At 31.7% G+C, this 24,042-nt stretch overlaps 3 protein-coding genes across 4 annotated transcripts in view; 2 read left to right on the forward strand and 1 right to left on the reverse strand.

Annotated features, from left to right (window-relative positions):
- Positions 1-24,042, forward strand: part of LOC128187771 (pleckstrin homology domain-containing family B member 2-like) — a 167,261-nt gene that overhangs the window by 139,025 nt on the left and 4,194 nt on the right. The window contains exons 1-4 of one of the 2 annotated variants that reach the window (XM_052858343.1): positions 18,639-18,778; positions 22,420-22,485; positions 22,665-22,780; positions 23,467-23,630. In XM_052858343.1, the coding sequence (XP_052714303.1) occupies positions 22,440-22,485; positions 22,665-22,780; positions 23,467-23,630 (326 nt within the window). In that variant the 5' untranslated portion in view covers positions 18,639-18,778; positions 22,420-22,439. Of the gene's footprint in view, positions 1-18,638; positions 18,779-22,419; positions 22,486-22,664; positions 22,781-23,466; positions 23,631-24,042 lie in introns of those variants that run through there. The other variant, XM_052858341.1, reaches the window with a different exon arrangement.
- LOC128187773 (NADH dehydrogenase (ubiquinone) complex I, assembly factor 6-like) lies at positions 1,172-9,091 on the reverse strand. The gene is made up of 10 exons (XM_052858346.1): positions 8,886-9,091; positions 6,660-6,759; positions 4,656-4,742; positions 4,203-4,244; positions 3,675-3,731; positions 3,106-3,205; positions 2,590-2,723; positions 2,386-2,487; positions 1,591-1,647; positions 1,172-1,483 (listed from the first exon to the last, which is right to left on the reverse strand). The coding sequence occupies exons 1-10, from the start codon at positions 9,059-9,061 to the stop codon at positions 1,358-1,360; spliced, it is 981 nt and encodes a 326-aa protein (XP_052714306.1). The 5' UTR covers positions 9,062-9,091; the 3' UTR covers positions 1,172-1,357.
- Positions 9,290-17,003, forward strand: LOC128187775 (spidroin-1-like). The gene is made up of 9 exons (XM_052858348.1): positions 9,290-9,370; positions 9,920-9,972; positions 10,310-10,425; positions 10,808-10,971; positions 11,294-11,321; positions 11,543-11,642; positions 13,190-13,318; positions 13,468-13,605; positions 13,750-17,003. The coding sequence occupies exons 2-9, from the start codon at positions 9,933-9,935 to the stop codon at positions 13,899-13,901; spliced, it is 867 nt and encodes a 288-aa protein (XP_052714308.1). The 5' UTR covers positions 9,290-9,370; positions 9,920-9,932; the 3' UTR covers positions 13,902-17,003.

Below are 24,042 nucleotides of genomic sequence, written 5' to 3' on the forward strand. Positions count from 1 at the left end.
AGGGAATTGTTTTGGCAGTTAGAATGATGATGTTTCAAGTTTTTTTCAGCCCACGACTAAGGGAAGGTTGCAGGGTAAAAATAGGGACCACAAATCAGTGGGTTAAATTACAAAAATATTACATATAGAAATATTTTTTTTCTAAAAGAGTTCGGGAAGAATATGTGAAATTATTAGAGAAAGAGATGATAAATAAAGGTTCATGCTTGTTTGAATAAAGACAACGACACACATTCCAATATATTTGGTATATACATATAGGTAGAGCTAGTTCCCTATTTGGATCAAAGTTGATCAGGTGAGCTATTTGGCCTATGAGTGTTTTAACTGTTTTATATATAGGCAAAGCGATCTCAACAGTATTATTCTTGAAACATTTCGTAAATTTCTTATAATCTGTATAGGAAGTATGTACACATATATATGTAATGTGTTTAATAGTTAGATAATATACGACATTTTACGAATTTGGGGCATGTTAGCAAGCTTTACCATAGACACAATAAGAAATATCCTGCTTTACAGTACTGCTTCTTTGTATCAGAGAGTAGCATATTTTTTTAGCTGCATTTATCAAATTAAAGCCATAGGTTACCTTGAACAAGTAACATCTCCGAAGGAAGTACCTTCTATATTTTTTATCATTTATAAAAACTCCCCAAAAATCATTTCTCCAATACTCCCTGTAAAAATGTATATCTATCAGCTACAAAGTTTCATGAATTATATTTAGTGGTTTAAGAGGATTTGCACTGTACTATATTCAATATTGGTCAATATAATATTCCTTTGCCTTTTTATGGATTTATTGAGAGATTGAGACTTAAACTCACTTGAAATTGCATTTTATTATGATGCTTGCATAAACAATAATAACCAACACTGTACCATTGTCATTCTTGGCAAGGTTTTCTAGAAATTTCCCCTATATACATGATTGTACATTTTTGCTGAAATTTGCATCCCTAAAAGGACCCTTCATTGGTCTGAATGTTATGGTTTTAACAATTTCAATTCTGCACGTTATCAGAATGTTTAAATGCTGTATATAGGGTTATTTTCACCTTCTACACTTGCAAACAGTTTTGCCCTGTCTTGGATTCGCCTAAAGAGTCATGTTAAAAGAGAGTTAATTTGAGACATCAAGTGAACTAAAAAAGAACAAAACAACTTCATCCTTTCATTCAAAATCAATTTAATATAAATTAATGGTACTGATATCTATCGTGACTCCAAAATTGATTTCATAGTCACAAACAATAAAGTTTCCCTGAAACAGTTATATCTTGGTCATGGGCACCAAGGATTATTTCCATAGAATGATATCACAACAAAATCATACACAGATCCCATATTATCAATAAGTTTTCCTAAACTTCTGAAGTAAAAGTTTGTGAAACAAATACCTTCGACGATTGATAGATGGTTCAAATATATTAAAGTCAACAGTTTGTAGGTTTTTCAAATAATCATCACAAAACACCTGAAAAAGAAATGATATTCAATTCAATATGGCTGAAATATGATAATAAGAAAACATAACTTGGAGAGAGAGAGAAAGAGAGAGATTGACCAAAAAAAGGAACTTACAGATGGTAAAAACACAGGGATAGCGTTTTTAGGAACCTTGTCCTTTAAAGACCTGGCCTACAAAGAGAAAGTACATGTATACAGTTTAGCAAAGGCTACTGAAACAAGTTATATTGACTTACTCATGCAGTTGATTCATAATATTTTGATATATTTACATTTTCAACTGACTTTTTGATAACATTACGAATCAATTTTGAACCCTAAAACCCAATAACTTCATAAAACATGAGTGACACAAAATGGGTTAGTCTTATAGGATAACTGAAAAGTGGTATTGGCTGCGCCGCATATATATATAAGTAATATGGAATCATTATTTGAGTATTATGAGGTGATAATTTGGTCGGGGTGTGGTCAAATCCAATAAATCCTGAAGGGCTTTATGATAGATTTGACCACGCTCCGAAATTTGACCATATTCCTTAAATAAAAATTAACTGTCAATGCATATCAGGCCAATTTGGCAAGAGTAAAATGAAATGCATCAAGTTTTAAAGAGCAGTTTAAGATTTCAAAATTGTAAATTGAAAAATTAAGTAAAGAAGAATAAACATTACATGTTTGTTAAATATTTACTTACAGTTTTTAATAAATCTACTCTTTTTTACATTTAAAACATTCATCAATTTAATAAGTCTATACATTGAAAACCAATTAATGTACGTGTTATACATAGGAACACAGGAATAAATATTCAAAATTTTATCCCATTTTTTCAGGCCATGATTCTGACTTTACAGTATTTAACATTTTCCAAAAAAGAATTCAAAAATAAAAACATTCTTTATTTACCTTAAGAAGGTGGCTGTTAGCAACACTTGCTATGTCAAATACTATGTCACTAACACCTTTGCTATTTTTTCCTCGTCTGATATCCTCTTGTGAGACTGAATGCTAAAAAGGAATAAAAACTCATGAATATAATACAGGTACAATAATAAATGTTAAACACTCACTGCAAAAAGTTTTAAGATCACAACTGAAATTGGATACTACCTTTGCCAATAAGTCATTAGGAAAGAGTATGTTCCCTTTAGAAGCTGTGGCAGGAATTGCCCTGAGAAATGACACGATACCATAGCAACGACCTAAATGACTGGCTGCATGGTCCGCTTGTACATCTTTGACACCTTGTCAAAAAACAAAAAAATTCAGATCTTTTCTCGGATTTCTCTACCTAAATATTATACAGTTTAAATTTATTGATACAATTTAATATTGGAAAACTTCCTATATTGTGAATACAGGTATTGACATACAATCTAACAGACACATTAAACTATGTGTACCAGACTACCAGTATATACAATTATGTACATGAGTTTATTCTACGATTTAAAAAAGGGCACACAAATTATGAAATAAAAGGGCACTTTTCTTTGTGGTGAATTTTACAATACCTTACACCATTCAAACAATATCTGAATATTCAAATAGGCCTTAATCAATATATTTCATTTGAAATCGCCTATCATTCTTTCATTCATGATAATATGCTGTAAAAATATTTACCATGTAATTCAAGAAATACATAGTACATAGATGACACAACTTGTTCATAATAATTGTCCAGATCCTCCAAACTGTTGAAACGACTTCCTGGGTTGGATTCCTGTCAAGTAAAATCAATGTAATATATAATATTCATATATGATATTATTTATTCGCCCAGTACTAACACATAAACAAGGATTATTTCAATTTTTCTAAATTTCATAACAACCTCTGTGTATATGCCCATGATGCACACCAATCATTCAAATATATATTTTGAGAAAAACTGTGAATCAAAGTAACTTATTAATTCTTGTACATCTCTTATATTATGTGTTTTTTAACAGGTATATGGTAATCAGATTCCTACAGATCTTAATTTCTCAAATAAAATTTTGCACCCAAACAATATAGATTATTGTTGATTAACATGCCTAAGTGAAAAACACTTCTTCCATGTTTCAGTAACCTACCTGCTAAAGCTCTGAAAATTGATACCTATCAGTAATTTTTTCAAGATAAAACTTTTTTTTTCACATACATGTTGTTTTTCATTTATATCTATTATCTTATCACTTTAAACTCACCCTTGCATCTATCATCCTGGACAGCCATATCTTTGATATCTTGAATTCATTTGCCACCTAAAAATTACAAGATTTTACCAACTTTTAATGAAGTGTAAAACCCATATAATACATGTACTTAATTCAATATACATGTATTTTTAACAGACAGTTAACATTAAAAAGGGGATGACCTGCCCCCTTTTTCTGACAACAAACATTTTACTTAAATTTAAATATAGAATATTGAATTTCGAAGGAGTTGCTCTTTTTGAGAGCATGTAAAATTTTTTTTTAGTGATATTACATTGTAACAGGAGTGACGACAAAATAAAAGTTTTACATACTTCCTCTTCGCAACCCCATGGATTAGAATTTCACAGATTGGCAAATAGGTTTTTTTTTTTGGACAAGATTTTGGATAATTCTGCGACACCCCCCCCCCCCCCCTCCAAAAAAAGCTTCAAAAACAAAACTATATGCGTGATTAATATGGAACATGTTAAATAAGATTATTTTACAAAATCAAATATGAGAAGAAATACAAACCCAATTCAACAACTGAACAACAGGAGTTTGGGGTATCTGTCCCTGTTATTGATAAAAACAAACAAAAATCATATTTTTTTTGGTTATTGTTATCGGTATACTAGTACTCTCAAACTAAGAAAATAATAAAATATAATTATCTTTCCTCATAATTTTCAACATGTATATTTGTCAAAATACTACCACACACCTGAAATTTTTCACAGATGTTTACAAAATTACAAATACATGTATTAAATTACTAGTAATTTTTTATTGTTTCCATGTAATATCATGAAAGTATTAACAGTATTTTCACATAAAGATATTTTATCTACGTATGTGATCAACACTAACTTTTTAAGTACCATATACGGTACAAAGGTAGTCTGTGGTTGATTAATTCACATTGAAATTTACCATCATTCAATAAAATATAAAATCGGACACTGCTTATATCTCATCTGAACCTACCTTAGGGTTATAAATCTCATCCAAAGTTTCCCTCCAAAATGTAAACCTGCCTTGTCCTCTGATTGGATCTCTCACATTTTCAGTCACCTAAATTATATAATATCTTACGCAACTACTTTATAAGGATTTCAATTTTGTTTTTCTTTAAAAAAAACAATATATGAATTAAAAAGACCATTTAAAAATGTCTATTTTAAGCCTGACCAGTATTTCAGTTTTCAAATGATGGCATTTTAAAAAGAGCCTCCATGCAATCTCCTAAATTCAATCTGATTTATACAGAAGTAATACAGTAACTCTTTCACAATGAATGCAGTACATCCCTGCATGAAGGAAAATTAGTTTCGTGAAGTTTTAAATAGAGCCTAGAAGATAATGATGCATATTGCTGTATAGTTACTTAATAGTATCACCAAACTATGTCAATTTGTCCCACAAAAGGGCAATTATGCAATCATTGTAAGTACAACATAAAACAAGAGGCCCATGGGCCACATTGCTCACCTGAGCAACAATAGATATAATAAAATCAGTGTTATGGAGTCATAGACAAAAAAATATGGACAATGTAGTCTTACAGATCCTGTATTAAATAAATCAATTTTTTCCCTAGATATTCTATTTATCATTGATCACTTTTGGTCACAGTATAGGCATTTCACATATTGAGCATTACAGTTCTCAAGAAGATCTAAATCAAATGAGATATAAACCTACATCAAACTTGTGAAGCCCAAGAAATGTCCAGGGGTCAAAATCTAAACAAATTTAAAGAATCAACAATATGTCAAAATGCTTGCATATAAGTAAAACCATATATTATAACATCTGAGTTTTGGTGAATTTAAAATGTTTTCCTTAGTAAAATTTGACCCCCCCCCCCCCTCCCATGTGGCTCAACTCTTCTCCTGAAAAATGAAAAATATGATTTAGACAAATTTGAATCTACACTATCTAAGGTTGCTTTCACTAATGTTGCCCCTTCTAAAAAAATGGTTTTTTTTATACAAAGATTTTTCTCTATATATTCCTTTGTAAAGATTTAACCCCTCCCCATTGTGCCCCTACCCTACCCCTAGGGATCATAATTTGACTGAACTTGAATCTACCCTACCTGATGATACTTCACACAAATTACAGCTTTTCTGGCCAGTTGTGTTCTGAGTAAAAGATTCAAAATAAGATTCCTCTTTATATTCCTACATGTATATAAAAATTTGACCCCCCATTTTGGCCCCACCTTACCCCTGGGGACCATGATTTGAACAAATTTGAATATGCGCAATCTGAAGATGCTTCCACACAAGTTTCAGCTTTTCTGGCCCAATGGTTTGTGAGTAGAAGATTTTTAAAGATTAACTTTATATATTTCTATGTAAAACTTCGACCCCATTTCCCAATTATGGCCCCACCTTACCCCCGGGGACCTTGATTTGAACAAACTTGAATCTACACAATCTGAGGATGCTTCCACACAAGTTTCAGCTTTTCTGGCCAAATGCTTTTTAAGGAGAATATTTTTGAAAAATATCACCAAATTTTCAATAAATCCTAATTATTTCCCCTGAAAATAGGGCATGGCCCTTTACTGTAAATTCCTAATTAAACGAGAGGAATTTTTATCCACATAAAATCGCGAGAAGCATCCCTTGCAGATTTTAAAATCAAGCCATATTTTCTGAGAATTGGGAACTATAAGAGATGTGGATAAATGTTGTGCATTTGTGATTTTATATTCTCGCGATTTGATACAAAACAGCTGGATCACGGAAATAAGTACTCACGTAATATAAGGAATTTACAGTATTTTAACAAACTTGAATCCCCTTTACCCAGTGATGCTTTGTGCCAAGTCTGGTTGAATATGGCCCAGTGGTTCAGGAGAAGAAGTCAAAAATGTAAAAAGTTAAACAGACAGACAGGCAGACAGCTGGACGCTGGACAAAAAGTTATCAGAAAAGCTCACTTGAAGCTGAAAAGTTTAACATCATTAAAAAACAATACCTTTGCTATTTCGATGTTATATGCTCTCAACACAATTGCTGCAGCTCTGAGGTTCTTTTCTATGAGTAATGAACAGAGAAAATGTTCATAATCATTCTGCCTGCAAAATATGGGGAACGATATCATTGGGACAAAATAATTCTTGTTATATACCCCTATTTGGTCGTCAAACACCTTCATGTTTACCTGTTTAGACTTTCTAAACAGGAATTATTTATGTTTTCTGATTACATTAACCACCACAAGGACATCTTTTCCAATCAGTTTTCTATAACAGTGTATATATTATATAATACGTGTGATAGAAAACCAAGCAGGTAAGATACCCCTATGCATACACTATGTTTTCTGCAACTTCTGCTTAATAATATGTTTTACGGTGCTACCGTTCTGGCGAGCGCAGCATACCTTGCATCATTGTCAGCTTATAGTTTTATTTAGGTATCAAGGAACTCAAAGAATTTTTGAGAGAGTATTGCTCTACAATAAGTATGCCAAAGGTACTAATTTTAATGGTTATGATACATACAGCGCAACCCCCTACCCAGAGAGAGAGAGAGAGAGAGAGAGAGAGAGAGAGAGAGAGAGAGCGGTACCTGTTTGTAGGTGTGTAATTTCCCACTTTTAAATTCAATAGTCTGACTATATGCAATATCTACATAATTTTTTTAACCTGTTTATTTTTTCATTTTATTCCTTTTTATTTAGTTCAAAATGTTCTATTGTTTATTTCCTCCCTTCTCATATACTTACCAGCCTACTGTACCTGCATGCACAATTAGCTTAAAAATGGATCGATATGACAGTAAAGGATGGCTCTTGCTAGTTTATATATATATATATATATATATATATATATATATATATATATATATATATATATATATATATATATATATATATATATATATATATAATCTCTATATTAAAAAAAGATTAAAAACAAATCATATGTCAATGAGGCAGGTATCGCAGTCTATACTGAAATAGCCAGTACACTCATTACAAATGTTTGATCCACCTTTAAATTTATCGCGGGAAATATAGCGCGAGTGCATTGTGACGTCATCCATGACTTTGTTCGTCTTTGTTTACGTTTCTCGACTCAATACGAAGGTATGGAAGCATGTAACAAATCTTTTGAGTCTCGCAAAAGCATATGCGGTATTCAAAACGTGTCTTCAAACTTTAAGTCACCATATATTACGAGTTAAAAGTCAGCCATTTTTGGCATAGAACCACGGGTGAAAACATTAGAGAGCATTATGGGACGTAGACAAAAATTTTTGTTTGATGAACTGTAGGTTTTGACCGTTCTTTTTCCCGTGCATACTGGTTCTTAGAGCTCGCTTCGCTCGCCGGCGAGCTGCGCTCGCTAATATGCAACTTATGCAATTAGGGGAAAACCAACGTTTGTCATGATAATAAAAATGCATCAACCATAACAATGATAACATACATATCAAATCTTTATACAAACTAATAATGTTTATACTTGAAACCTGTTATGAATAAAATACATTTCTTGGACACGTAGTCAAAATAACATGTAAACATGAGGAACGGTACATAGAATTACCGAAATACCCGCGATTTACCGAAATACCCGGTAAAAACACCGAAATACCCTTCAAAAACACCAAAATGCCCATTATTACGCCATAAAGAGTGTATGTCTAGTATTTTCATATATAGATAGTTATTGTATATAAAGTTTACTTTTTGAATAAATGTATATTTATTATAATACTTGAACTTGTGTTATATACGTGTGCAAGAGAAAGGAGCAATTCTGATAGGAATTATGCATTTAAAATAGTTGCTTTTTTTATAGTTGCTTCCACTCTATATGGATTTTTGATGATTATTATATGATATCAAAAAATAAAAGCTGATAAACTGTTATTTTTAATTCTTGGTTATTTTATTCTGGGAATGAAATTTCACACCTCTATACGAGTGAAAAGCAATTCATGCAAGAGTTATCGTTCTTAACCCAATGTCTACTCATGTTAAAAATAGCTATTAATGTCAAAATAATTACATTATCAAACTGAAAATTGGGGAAATACATTTAAACACTTAGATTTAAACAATGATGTTAAATATTTGTGCTCAAATGAGGCATTTCGGTGTTTTTGAAGGGCATTTCGGTAAATCACAGGTATCTCGGTAATTCTAGTTACCCCATGAGGAAAGGTTAACAGGTTGTATAAGTGTTTTTACCTTGTAAGATTGTAACAGTAATCAAAACTTTTCTTTGGTATACTGGCAATCACTGATGCATTTCTTTTGAAGTTCAAATAAGACACATTATGATTTTTCAGTTTTGTATACGAAAATCTATTATGTTTTACACCAATTCCACAGCCTCTGGGAATTATTCTCAAGGAGGCTGCCATCTTTTAATATTCTATAACACTCGGACCAAATTATGTCAAGATTATGAAATTTTCCGGAATAAGATAGTTATTTTTTGTTATTTAAATCTGCATTTTAATTATCCAGTACATATCTTATCTGTTGTGTCGTATGCAAATATATAAGAGCATTGCCAGATGTGTTTAGTTATTGCAGAAAAAAAACAAACAACTAAACAAACATTTATGGAACAACTTAATATTACAAAAGAGAACTAGATAACTCGTACCTGAAATGGTTTGTTATTTTTCCCGAACTTTCTGCAACATTACATAAATAAGATAACTAAGGTGAGTGAAAATAGAGATATGAATTTTATCTTTCGAATTAATATTATCAACTTAAATCGTAAGAACAGTCAAGATAGACGAATATGTAATTCATTGCCATATATGTCATATTTCGCATGTATACTTTTTTTGCGTTGTTTTATGTTGTATACTGTATTTTTGAATTTACGCTGACTTTGACAACTGAACATGTTCAATCACAACTTGCATAAGATGGTGCATGTCTTCAATGTTTTAATGAGAGAGAGAGAGAGAGAGAGAGAGAGAGAGAGAGAGAGAGAGAGAGAGAGTTATCATATAAATCATAAATAATTCCACCCAATCACTCTTGTAAAGGTTTATTACAAGGGAATTTTGTTTAACAGTACGAAGAGAGATTAATCTCTAACAATTAAATAAACATGCATGTATTGAATTGAATGTTATTAAACCACCAAATTAAACATTAAGCTAAGTTGAAAACATTAATTATCATAATTCATGGAAATTAATGCAATATGATCTGTCAATTTAATCATATTGCACCAAATTTTTTACTTTTACTCTTAGGCTCTGTTACAACATGTCTGTAGTGAAGTCTGGATACTTAAAACGTCACAGTAGTAAGTATTTCCATTGATGTTATTCATAATTAAGTTTGTTGTTAAGATGATAATTAGGACCAGTCGTTTGTCTATGGGTTTATGTGGTTTCTTAAATTGTTATGTTATTTTTCAGGGAGTGGAGGTGGTTGGGGTTAAAATGTGTTTAAAAAAGAATTATTTTTTATATGTTAGATTAATTAAATTGGTAGTTTTTTTACTGTATTGTATCTGGACAATAATGTTATGTTCATGTCTTATCCTTTAATCAAATGTCTGTTATTGATAAGGCTTGTTTATTTTGCACATGCATATGGTAGATTAATTAATGTTGACATGAATTGCTGCTCTGTTTCAGACAGCTTGTTTCATGGAGGATGGAAGGATACCTGGGTTGTGCTGTATGACAACAGTGATTTATGTCTACACAAACATCAACATGATTCAGACCTCAAAGCCAGGATTCACCTTAGGGTAATTCAGAAGTAATTACATTCCCTTCATACACATTTCATCAAAGAGGCTTTCAGCAGCAACACTCTCCAGAAAAATCTTTTTAAATAATGCATTAAGATACACTGTAACTGTAATGTTAAATTATGAACATGAACATTTTGTGATTAAGAGATAATATTGCACCTAATTTAATTAAGGTTAAGTTTTTAAAAAATCCAGATTGTATATTTTACTTAAGATAATATTTTGTTGATGTTTGCTGCTTTTATAGCTGTTTCAGATATTTAAAAAAATGTATAAATACCAGGTACATGTTACGTATCATGACTCATAACAAACTGTGTATTGAAAACATTTGTTATAAATAAACAGGTTAATATTCATAAAATTTTACCCTCAGGATGTGTGTAAGAGATTTGCCTATGGACAGTACACCAACTGTTTCCCTGACCGACCCAAGGTCCCTGAGGGGTACACTTACGACAGTGTGATAGCTATTCCCTCAAGAAATAACAGCAAATGTAAAGTCTTCTGGCTGTTGTGTCATGACCCTAATGAATTAAAGTAAGTGTAGACAAGAAAAAACAAAGAATTCTAAATGAACTCTTATGATTATATGTTGTATAAGGTTAATTAATAATTAGGTAGATTCAATTTACATTTAATCTTCCATTTGAACGCATTGCAGATTTTATGAGCAATATCTGAGGTTTAATCAGACTCTAATAGTCTTTGCGGTCAATACCATTGATGAATGTTACTTACAGGGTAAATCAAGATCAACAGGGCAAATCAACAATAGAATTCTCTGCATCTTTTTATCATACTGGTTTGGTACGCTTCAAAATGCAATTTATTGTAAAACATTATTTGTTTAATTTTACAGTGAATGGATGAATGCAATTTGTAAAACTGTAAGTACATTTGTACATAAATATTTACTTAACATTACATTATTTTCTATTGTATGTGATATTGTCATGAAAATACCCCTTTTTAAAACTGTGTACAAACTGCAAACATAAAAGATAATTTACCAATAATTTTTTTACTTTATTTTTTAAAATTTTAATTCTTGGTAGATTTGATTATGGTACAGGTATGTAAGAACTTTTAAATTTTGTATTTATTGCAGCTTCCCCCTCCTCCTAGTCCACAACAGTCATCTAATGCCCCGCCCCCTTACAATCCAGGTGCCCCTGCCCCAGGAGGCATTGGTTTTGATGGTGTGTCAGGTGAGTTAGTAATATTATAAGTTTTGACTACCGTAATCAACATTGAAAAATTTTTAAAATTATTCGTGAGGTACAATAATGTAATGAGCTTTTGAGAGTCATTGCAAAACATGCATTAAAGCTGACATGAATCCATAAAAATGCATTATTTCTCTTTTTATCTCCAACTACCGCTATATTAGTTGTCAATTTCTATTGCTCTGCTAATCACTATGAACCTCCTATATAAGGCTAAGAGCACTATCCATGCTTCACCACTTTCAGGTATTTCATTCACCTGAACATGTTACATCGGACGAAAAAACTTGTAGAAACGCGTTTAGAACAAAAACAATATGACATTTTACCATTGCACTGGTAAAAAATATCCAATGAACGACCAAACAAGACTGACTGAAATTCAGGCACACATTTTTAAAAAATGTTGATGATTGTAGAACATTTCCCTGTATATGTTATAACATCGCACATGTGCATTCACACATTGTGGCAGAACAAGCAATGCTAATGACCATATTGATTTTCAAATGGAGTGTTTTTGTAAAAACTGTAGAAACAGTAGTTACTTTCCTGAATTTACTTTCATTTGTCTACTGTTTTTGGATGTAGTGCAGCTGAGGTCTTCAATAGTATGCACTCTGTATGAATGACACACGTGTTTGATGTGCGTGTGAAGTAAGGCAGCACTATCTGTGCAAAATATTACAAATACTGTAGAAATTCAAAGGATGAATGTATATTTTTGTTTTATTGATTGTAGTTTCTTTTATTCTATTTTTACAAACATTCTACTACAATATGTAGTTCATGCAATTAGAAGAGTGTGCAACCTGAATGCCTTGATCGGAAAGCAACCGACTGTAACTTTCTCGAACGGTATAAGTACCCCAGTGGCAGTTGAGGAGGGATCGAAACTAATATGGCAACCAAATGCTTCTATGAGTTCATGTCAGTTTTAACATGAGCACAATTACCAATAGGAGCATTCCATGATGTCTTTCGAATGTGTTGCAATGTGGTATACAAGCACTATAGTTACTTAGACTTGATTATATCAGATGTCTATAGAAATAATTCAGTGGTTACTTTGGAATGATTTATTACAATGATGAAAAAGTTTTCAATCTTTCTTTTTTTGTCCACAAGGCTTTGTACTCTAGCTAGGGTTAGGAATAAGAGCTTGTATGACCACCTGAGATGGTCTATTTTTCAGTTAGGCAGGTATGAAATTTTAGATGATAGCTAAGCGGTAAAATTTACCCTTAATTAAACACTTGTAGTTGCAAATAAGCTTTATTAGTTTATGTGCATGTACTTGTAAATGAAATCAGAAGAGCAGATTATTTGGAGGTGGCAAACTTTTTGTGGAGCTAGCCCTGAGGATTGAATGGTATTTTCGGAATGCTGCTCTAACAACACACCCACATTCTTACTGCTGGATGCTGTGTAACAAATTGTACAAGGAGATAAAAGCTATTATGAAATCTTAACCATTATTTAACAATGACCAAACCATATAAGATATTAGGACATTAATTTGTACACAGGGGGACACCAAGGAGGGCCTGCTCCCTACCCCCAGGGACCTCCACCTCAGGGGTACTACCCCCAAGGACCTCCCCCACAAGGGTACTACCAGCAACCCTATCAGCCTCAGTATCAACAGCAACCATATGGTAAAGTCAATGTTTAGTTAGTCATTGTCTTTATTAAACAAATTAATTAGTTTAATCAGATTTACATGTACTTTGATGTAATCAAGATGCCAAATATACATGTACATGCATTAATAAATTACTCATATGAAATATTAATGGATTTGTAGGTTATGCCCCACAGCAAGAACAACACAAGGGAAAAGGAATACTTGGTGGACTTGGAAATTTATTGGGAGGAAAAGGAGGCGGAGGGGGAGGAGGAGGGGGAGGAATATTAAGTAGTAAAGGAGGAAAAGCTGCAGCAGGTCAGTAATTATAGCTCACCTGATCAGAGATCAAGAATTTGCAACATTCTGTGATTGGTGCGTTTCAATATGTATAGATCTATAAACATACATTCATTTCATTGTGAATTAAATTTAATTAAAAAAATATTTTATAATTTGCAGGTCTACTTGGAGGTGCAGCCTTAGGATATGGTGCCTCAAAAATGATTGGCCATGGCTTTGGTGGCTGGGGCCTTGGTCACCACGGTAGTTGGGGGTCCATGAGTAGTTTTGGAAGTGCTGGTAGTTTTGGTAGCATAGGAAGTTTTGATTGAAGCTGGATAGCACTTTATTTACCTTTCGAATTTTTTTAATTATTTTTTTTTAAAATGATTATATACATATATTGTATACCAGTTATTGTGGTCTTGTATATTTAGAGCCTGTAAACCTCTGATACAACATATTTTATATTGTTGGTCAGTACTGTGATACATGGATGTTTTTTATCTGTACCATATTTAAAATTATAAATTATTTTTAAGCATAAATAATCTGTTATGAAATGAAGAGAATTTGTTATTTCCTGAAACAAAGAATTTCTATTGCTTTCTTTTTCTGTGTTACAATTAAAGATAAAGTTCTGGGAAAAAATAACTGTCCTGACAAAGATGAAAACTTCCATTGCAAGAAAGTGTTGTGAGAAAATATAGAAGGGGTGGATTTTTTTAGTTTACCCTTATCTTTAACTTGTGACTTCATGTACACTATAGAAGAGCACAATTTTTCTAACTGCACATGTGCTCAGGTGAAAATGTAACAGTGATATTATTCAATTGTCTTTAACTTTGTTTTTTTTTCAGATATATATGTTTTTGGTATCTACTTATTTAATTTTATTTACAATACTTATACATACTTTGTATCATTCTGTAGTAATGATATCATTAATGGTGATGATGTGTTAATTGAGTCAGACCTAAAATCTAAGAAGAAGGTACAGTTTCTTTCTGCATATGCCCTAAAAACCAAAAGTTGTTTAAATCTCATGAAAATACACACATACCATCTTGAACATGTGTGTGTGTGTATATAAAGTACCAAGTTATACACTTCTATCATATTTTCAAAAAAAGAATATTGACTTCAACATTTTGTCATATTTCTAAGATTTTAAGTACTGATAGTGAAAAATGATTAAAAAATGGCACACTTTCTCATAGTTTTTTGAAGAGAAAAATGTTTCCGCAGCCGTTGCCCACAACAAAATCAATATATTTTGTGTGATATCACATGATAAAATTATAATTATACCCCCGCAAACGAAGTTTAGGGGGGTATATTGGTTTCACCCTGTCCGTCTGTCTGTCCGTCCGTCTGTCCGTCTGTCTGTAGACGCAACTTTGTCCCCCCTATAGAATTTTTTATTACTGCATGGAACAGTTTGAAAATTTGTACATATGTTGAACACCATCTGAAGATGTGCACCTGCAATTTTTTTTAAGATCAGACAAGATTTAATGATTTTATGACAGTTTTCATTTTCCTTATTCTATATATTGTACACTAATGTTGAAAAGTAAGGGAGGTAATCCTTACAGATTTTATTAATTAATTAATAGAAAACACTCTAAAATATATTTATATAAATACATCCAGATGGAGTTTTTTGTCTTTATGTCTTAATTAATGAAAAAAAATTATTTTTTATAAGTTCTCTATCAACTGACAATGCAAAGTTTTTGTTTGTCAATGATAAATTCTTAGGAGCTAATAAGAACATCAAAGACAAGTGTGGCTGAATTCATTTGTCCCAAGGGAGACATTATCTGAGCCATGGTTCAGATGGAGCATGTGTTTAGGGGAAATTGATAATCTGTAAAGTGGGTGATGGTTTTGGGGCTATTTTAAAACTGTTCCATGTAAACCAAAAGGTCTATCATAATAAGGAAATGAATAATATAATTATTAATAAAGAAGTTAAACTATTTTTAGAGGTTGTTTAAATTTATTTGTCAAGTAAATTGATGAAGTGACCCTATTGGGCATTAATTTAAATGAAATTCAAAATTACTGATATGATTGTAGTGTTTTGGCAATTTTAAAATTGTTTGTAATATTAAATTTTCTTTTTCTACATATTTTTACATAGTATGGTAATTATGGTAATGTTTTGGGAGTTTATTAAATTTAAAAAGTTCATCAAAGAAAATCATAGTCCTATGGGATCAATTTTCTGATATGGAGTTCCATTGTGCCATAGGAGAAAGTGAGGAAAATTTGAAACAACTAATTGCATCTGTCAAGACTCTTATTAGAAAGATATTGAAAGTTTTATCAACAGAAGAGCATTGCTTGGCTACCGGTATTTCTATTCACTGCAAAGGGAGGGGTTATTGTCATTTTGTTGGTTTTTCTTTACATTAATTAAATTAAAAAAATATATCATCAAATACATACATTTGTAAATGTATTACTGTTATAGATATGTATTTACAGTGAAATTCTGACAATTTTGATTTTAATTTTTCTTTGTTAACTAATTTTTTTTTTTTTGTTTACAATTCTAGAAAAATTTTTTTGTATGTGTTCCAAACCTTTATTATTCAATTCAATTATTTGTCCCATTTGAAATTAGCCTAGCGGGGGTATTAGTCCCATTAGGACAGTTCTAGTTTGAATTTTGTTGTAAGCAACAACTGTGGACATGCATAGTTTTCTATTTAAAAAAATCTACTGAAGAATTGTTAATCTTCGTATTCTGCTCAGTTTTAAGAAAACCGTTGGCAAATGCACCGTTTATGATGTTACAAATACCTTTCTGAAAGTCCAGTCAGTTTGCTATATAATAATTTATCAATTCTTAGTTTATAGCTATAGTACTGTAAATAAACGTTAAATTTGATTTTTTTTATGATATTTTTTAAAATTACTTTAAAATAGGGAAAATAATGACTGAATCTGTACCTGTTTTTTTTGTGAACAATCCATATCTGATACTTATAGATAAAGTATATAGACTGTGCCATAGTAAATAGTTTGATTTGTGAAAAATATGGAATGTTTGTTTGAAAATTATAAGATTAACTGTTCATGTATATATAATGTTGGGTCTTTTCATTTTTTTTTGTATCTATGCAATATTTTTTAAAATACATGTAAATCGTTGAATATAAAATGCTATCAGATTTGAAATCTTTCGAAAATACATATGTATTGTTAACCTTGAAGGTGTTTGTAAATACATGTATACGGTAGTTTTTTTATCGTCATGTTATTTTTCAAAATGCATAGATTGTAATAAGTGCCATCAAAATGATTTGTGCAATTTTCATTTATTTGAACTTTAATTATTAATACCTGTAATAAAAGAAATGGTAAATGTAAAGTTAGATGCTGCTATTACAGATAGAAGTAAATAAAGGCAAGATGCCATACTTGTCTGCTTCCTTTACTCTGAAATCAAAATGATTGCAATTCACGCAAGGGGTTGGGGGGGGGGGGTTACTCCTTGGAATTTGAAGTTAGATACCATGTGTTATTATTATTATACTGTGTGGTAAACTTTATCAGGGAAACAAGCCTCTGGTACATAGGGTGATCTTATACAATTAGAATTAAGTTGTACGGTGTACATTTCTTGTCGAACATTTTCTGAATCAGAATCTGAATTCAGATAATTTTTGGCCAATGTACGGTAATCCAGGGTGCAAATATTTTATAACTGTGAGTGTTGCAAATTCAAAATTTCAATGTCTCTTTGCCATCTTCCTCCTGAATCTTCTGCAGCACAAGGGATCACTTGAGAAGGGGGTGGTTCTAAACACTGAGATTTTTGATGGCACACTGATTCATCCATTTCCCATGCTAACTCATCTGAAGAGTAAAAACTTCATTTTCTTATTGCAGACAGGTTGAATTTGGAGTACAGTACCTTTGATTAAAAAAAAAATGGGATAAAATTTTTTTCTTCTTTCAGGTTCCTTAAATTTCTGTAATTAAACCACTATTCAATCTTGAGACAGGTTGTTTGCCACTGCATTTTTTCTTTAACAAGTTTATTTAGCAATCCTTCATTCTCATGGGAGGAGGTGGCTTCGATCAATAATCCTGATAATCAATAAATGCATGACACCCCCACCCCTCCATCCTTGTGACAATTGAAGCATCTGCACACTTAGTGGATGCTTCTTTAGTAGTTGGCACTAGAAAAAAAAAAAATTTCACATTCCAGTGGTCGTAATATGTTTTTCTTTAGGCCGCACGAATATAATTTCATGTTCGTCAGACCCCGTCGTATTTAAATACACCAACAAATAATTTTATTTTATACATCCCGCGCATCCAGGAAATCTTGTGCTGTTTTCTGTTCTGTTTTCGTATTTTGAATAAATTTAATTTATAAATCAGAAACAAGAGGAAAAAATATAACCGTCCATACAAGTTTATTTATGTAATACCTAAAAATTTTGGCTATAAAAAATAGTTTTATTATTTAATTGCTCGCCCGCTCTTACCTTTTTTCACTGGGTGTCCGACAAACAAGAAATTACATTGGTGTGGCCTTACTGGAATTACTGTACATGTTGCTATATGACAAACAGGTGAACGCCATATAAACCGAATATGTAACTGGGTCTCTGGAATCCAAGTTACTGCTACATATACCGATATATTTACCATAAAGGCAAAATACAATAACATTTTCAGAGCCAAAGGATTCTGAAAAGAATGGATCTTCTCAGGTGACCTCTTTGGCCCATGGGTCTTTTCATAAATTCGTGAATGCCGATAAAACAAACATTGGTATCTAGTTTTAAAATAGATATGGTTTAAAAAGTAAAATGTTATTATTTTGTGTTATTTGATTTTCTCAGTTGTTCTGGATTTGATAAAAATAAAATACTGTAGGGCCAATGGGTGAAAGAGCACTGGAAGCCGAAAACCAACGGTGACAAATACATTGGGGACTCGGACATAGTCGGCATTGCGTTTAAGTAAAGCTAAGTTAAGCCTCAGAATCAAGACATCAATGGTCACTGATCAGACATATTTATTTATTTTTTTTTTACTTGTTCTCAGAACTGTTTAGTGTTTATAGGTATTTCATAAAGCGATTCGTAAAAAGGAAATCAAATTGTAACGTTTGATAACATATATCGATTAGTCTTTCAGCTGAATTGGTGATTTTTATAACCATTTTAACATTGAGGTAAGTAAACAGTCATCACTTGTCATTACAAAATATAGGTAAACATTACACTTTATCCACTAGGCCCCTATAGGTAGAATAATTTTACTGTTGTTTGGAACAGAATCTATCCCTCAAAATTCTATTAAAATATTGGTATGTCACACCATATCATGTAACATTCTATTCCTATACGTAAAGTAAATCTATCTGTTTACAAGAAGTTTTAATGTTTCATGATGTCATAATATGCCTAATACTTGAGTTTATACAGACTGTAACTGATTATCTGAATGATTGAAGAATGCTTTGTCATGAAAATGGTGGTGTATTTTAGATTCAGTTTAACAATAATAAAATCAAAACAAAATTAGACCTCTACGATAGGCTATACAAGAACTAACACCTTTCTAGTATGAATATTTACATTTGCTAATATGTTTCCTTATATAAACCCATAGAATAGCGAAAACGTTCAATTCTGTATGAACTTTTTCATGACGTCACAATGATCATAGCACGGCTTAATTATCGCTTGTCACTTGGAATGTTGTAAACTTAAAAATTTCGGTAATTTTAACAGTTCTGGACAATTTGTCTTTTTCAAACATAAATAATATGTAAACGGTGTGACCGTTGGACCGAGCGCAGATTTAACACAGTGCAGATTGATTTTTGTTGAAAAAAATTCATTTGAAACGCGCACAGTAGGATCCACCTGGTTGCCTACTCAAATCATCAGCCTAAATTAAACCAAACGTCGCGTGCTCAGTCTACATTATGACGTCATGTTACAGACGAAAAACGTACACGTTTTGTCTTCGGAAATAGCCGAAGAGTTACGTTATTCCGAACTTTTTTTTATTTCTTCTTTCATTGTTTATCAATTTAATTCATATAAATGCCGCGATAATAAAATTGAATACTTTATTCAGTATCTAAAAGATCAGTTCCTTGATGTTTATGTTTTTATTTTCCATCTGATAATTTGATAAGACATACATAGAACTAGTCGTGTTTCTTGATTGAAGCACTATTGAAACGTATCTGGTGTCCTCTTTTATTTCTTTTAATTCAAATTACCTTCTATTGAAACATTGGAAAATCTTAATTGAGTTTAGCTGCAATAAACATGGATAAGTACCAGTCAATCAGTGATCGAACTAACTTTTAAAAAACAAAATGGCGTCCAATATGGCGGCGCCCAGGGCTGGAAGAAAAATTTTTTTGGCCTTAGTACCCCTGATTCAACTTTCATTTTTCACTGATTTTCTTATATATACGTGTTACCATTAATCCTCGCTTCACGAGGCGGGCTTCGCCCGCCTCTCGCTGCGCTCGGTATAAGTAATAAACAGCAATGTTAAAAAGTTCACTGGGATATGAAGTTGGTTGGTAAGTGATCAAATCTACTGAGAAGCCCTTTGGGCTTCACAGGATTTGATCACGTGAGGCGAGAGGCATTTCAAAAAAAAGAATTTTTAATTTGGCCTGAAGAGCATTAAATTGCCTCAGTAACTGTGAAGGGGTCTATAACCACATTGGTCACAAAAATACAGGTGGTGAAACTCAAGTTTATATAATGAGCATGATGGGAGCAAGATCCTAAAACCTCTGGTGAAACAATATGCAAGCATGCAACAATTATATATGTTACACTGCGTATAATATATTCAATATTAGTTCCCACTCTGCAGATAAAAATGTTTTTGAAGTACATATACTTTTAGATAATTATTGTTAAAGTTTCAAGCTATTTTTGAAACAAAGAAGATATAAAAAAAAAAATATAAATATATATACATGTACAAATGGAAAATATAAGGAAATTCATTAAATCGAAATTAAAATAGAGTTCATTAACAGGACAGGAAGTGTTTTTTCCTGTGCTTTATTTCATCTGTCTCTTGGTTTAATTAATTGATATTTTCAGTGGCATTGAAAACTTTTTGTAATAAAGCATTCCTTTTCAAGTTAAATTGGGAAAGTAAAAACTTAACAATATTTTATCTACTTGTACATACTATCGGTACATACCGATACATGTAGGTTGGGGGAGGGGGTGGGTGGGGATGGAATCACCCTGTCTTTAGATTTTTCTCTATTGGATTTACATGGGTTTTTTTTTTTTTACATTTCTTTTTTAATTATTTTATTTTTTAATGACAAATTGTCTCTAGGAGACTACTTGGTAATGTAATTGTATAAAAAAAGGGGGATAGTCTTAACGGTATATTTATATATGTCTGTCTGTTAATTCACAATTCACATTCTGTCCATCCATTGGGTATGTTTAGGCTGCCCAAGATTTTCAGGCGATGTGTAGAAAGTCACTTGTCTTTACTTCATAAGATATGACGTCATAATTAACTTTGACATCACAATCTACCTTCCTTTCGATCGTTCTCAGAGAATGTATCGTAATATAATGAATGAATTTTATTGAACATTATAAAACACCTGATTCCTTTACATAACTGCTGTTGTAAATACTGGTGATACTTAATTCAGTATAATCAATATTGAGTATCAAAAAATTAGCAGTTTTAAAGCATTGTACATTTATTATGTAAATAACTATTTACCGTATAAACTAATGGTTTGGAGACTCCCCCCGCTACATTATTTAGTGAATGGAGATATTTATATACTGGTACATGTAAAAAAAAAAGCTTGGTGCAAGTGAAATATTGACACAATCTTAGTTTATTTTATGTGAAATTGGGAGACAAATTAATACGTACCAATGGGAGTCATGCTTGGGGAAACCTACCAATTGACCCAATGTTGTGTAAATCAAGCTTAAAAGGTAAAAATGTGCCAAATTTCGACGATGGTGCAAAATGTTTTGATAATGTTTTAAATAAAGGAAATATTTATCTGAACCCTCTCCAAGAACAGCAAAATACATTACTTGTAGGATTTTTCATAAAAATATTTTTGATGTAATATCATTATATAATCACTTGTGCCGATGCGATTTACATATATCAATTGCTGTGTTAGGATATGCATGTCTTATGCTTATTATAAGAAGAACTTAAGACATCACAAAAATGCATCAAATTTGATGTTGGATATCGCTGATAGTTTATGTAATAAAAATATTAAGAAATTCGCCTGCTTTCAGTATTTTTCATTAATTAAAAAAATATTGTTTTCCAATGTAAATTTAGCTTCAGACAGCCTTAACATAGCTGCATTAGACTCTTGTCTCCTATCCATTGATCTGTAAAGAGACCAAAAAAAATATCAGAGACCCATACTTAGCACAAAGGTTGTACATGACCCTGAAGGTATGTGTTGACCCTGATATAAGGTCATTTGACCAAGGTGAAGGTCACATCATTAACTTAGCATTTGTATGTTGTTGCTATAGATCTTTCATTCTCCCTGCACTCCAAATACATGTACATAGATAACATATCTTTCAACAATCAATTGTTATACAGTAATATTAAATCTCTATCATACACACAATGAGTTGGCAAACTACATTTTATAAACAGTATACAGGCAAGTTTACATGAGATGAATATTTCTGTGATTTTTTTTTTTAATTTTAGAAAGGGGGACTAAGAAATATTTTTTTTACCAATTTTTATTTGAAATTCTTTAACAAATGTACATTGCATATTCATGGATGTTTTTTCTATCCGCAGATACTGGGTATATACTTACCATGGCATTGAGAATAGTGAAGTCAGGATATCTGAAACGTTTCAGCAGTAAGAAGTCGCTGACAGTAGTTTTTAAAGAGTATCATTCCAAATTAATTGATGACACATTTTTCAATAATTACCAGTACATTATTCTGCAGTTTGCTCCAAGTATGGTATGACTTTTCATAATATTTACCTAAATTTTACCTCAGTTATCATTGATGGATATTTTTCTTTGTTTGTAGAAAGTATGTTTTCTGGGGGCTGGAAGGATGTTTGGGTAGTACTTTATGACAACAGTGACTTGTGCATGTATAACCGACAGGGAGATCTAGAAATTAAAGCAAAAATTCATATGAAGGTAAACAAAAAATTTTTCGTAATTTTATTTCCATTTGATAAGCACTAGCTGTACTTATTTTTACAAACAATGAAAATAAGTATTGATTTAAATCTGCTCAATAGATCACTACTAACAAAATTTTAGCTTGTAGGGTCATGATTTTGGTCAAATTTTATTTTTATTGTTTACAGTGCTTTAGTAATACATTTCTAATGATCAAACAAACTTTGAGAGTCATTCATATAGAGTTATAAGCAAGATACAGAGCTCATGATTCTTTGTTATGTAAACAAGGTTCGATCGTCCCATGTTTATGTTATTATGCATTTCTTGCCCCAAAAATTAAAGTTCGATCTATAAAGAGCTTTAAAAATAAGGTTGAAGATAATTGAAATTAAATTGAAAGCAAGTGTATACCGTAAACGGTTATCACCACAATGATATCATAATGTAGAAATGACTACATGAGAATTGTCTTATTTTGATACATTTATGTTGTGGGGCAAAATATGGTTGTTTTCTGATGATTTTGACTAGGAAACAGTTTTAAAGTTTTCTGGACTTCAAATTAAAGTGTATCAATAGATAGATAACATGTTCCATGCAGAGAAGTAATCAACATGTTCCCAAGAATTGCAATGACAGTTTTTACTGTAAAGCTATAACCCTATAGTGACTTCTCATGGCTTTAATATGTCTCTCAGGATGTATGCAAAAGATTTGCCTTTGGAGATTACACCAGCAGCTTTCCTAACAGACCTGATCTCCCCCGGGGATCGTCGTATGAGCATGTCCTGGCGATCCCTCACAAGAACAACAGTCAGGCTAAAGTTTTCTGGTTCCTCTGTCGGGACAGCAATGACTTACAGTAAGTCCATTCAGTGGCTTATTCAATGTGGTTGTTGATCTACAGTTAGCCAAAAGAAGAATTATTCTTGTTGATTTTTTTTAGATTTATTTGCTGGTAATTTTTTTTTAATCCAATGAGTATAAGGTCATTTAGGTGAGGCAACTTCTTTTATTTTTTCAAACTTTTGACAAAGTATTTGTAGATTTCCAGATAACATCTTATAGTTAGACTGATTTGCATGCAGATGACATCTTTCATTTGGACTGACATTTTTATTTTGTAAATAGTACTTTACAGAAAAATTCTACACGTACATGTACCAGTTGTGCAGCGTCTCCTTACTAACATAAATATATGCTAATTAAGTTCGGGAAAATACATGTTTTTATTTAAATGTATGTTTAACTCAAAAGACATGTAGTACATTTTA

This window comes from Crassostrea angulata, chromosome 6, assembly GCF_025612915.1.
Source record: "Crassostrea angulata isolate pt1a10 chromosome 6, ASM2561291v2, whole genome shotgun sequence".
Classification (NCBI taxonomy): Eukaryota; Metazoa; Mollusca; class Bivalvia; order Ostreida; family Ostreidae; genus Magallana; species Magallana angulata.

Bases quoted from the DNA above. Each gene is read 5' to 3' on its own strand.
- LOC128187775 (XM_052858348.1), top strand. From the start codon at position 9,933: ATGTCTGTAGTGAAGTCTGGATACTTAAAACGTCACAGTA. The intron at 10,426-10,807 runs GTAATTCAGAAG...TTTTACCCTCAG, and splicing joins AAGCCAGGATTCACCTTAGG to GATGTGTGTAAGAGATTTGC. The intron at 13,606-13,749 runs GTCAGTAATTAT...TATAATTTGCAG, and splicing joins AGGAGGAAAAGCTGCAGCAG to GTCTACTTGGAGGTGCAGCC.
- LOC128187773 (XM_052858346.1), bottom strand. From the start codon at position 9,061: ATGGCAGCCTCCTTGAGAATAATTCCCAGAGGCTGTGGAATTGGTGTA. The intron at 4,245-4,655 runs GTAGGTTCAGAT...TATCAATAACAG, and splicing joins ATGAGATTTATAACCCTAAG to GGACAGATACCCCAAACTCC. The intron at 2,724-3,105 runs GTAAATATTTTT...TTTTTTGACAAG, and splicing joins TGTATTTCTTGAATTACATG to GTGTCAAAGATGTACAAGCG.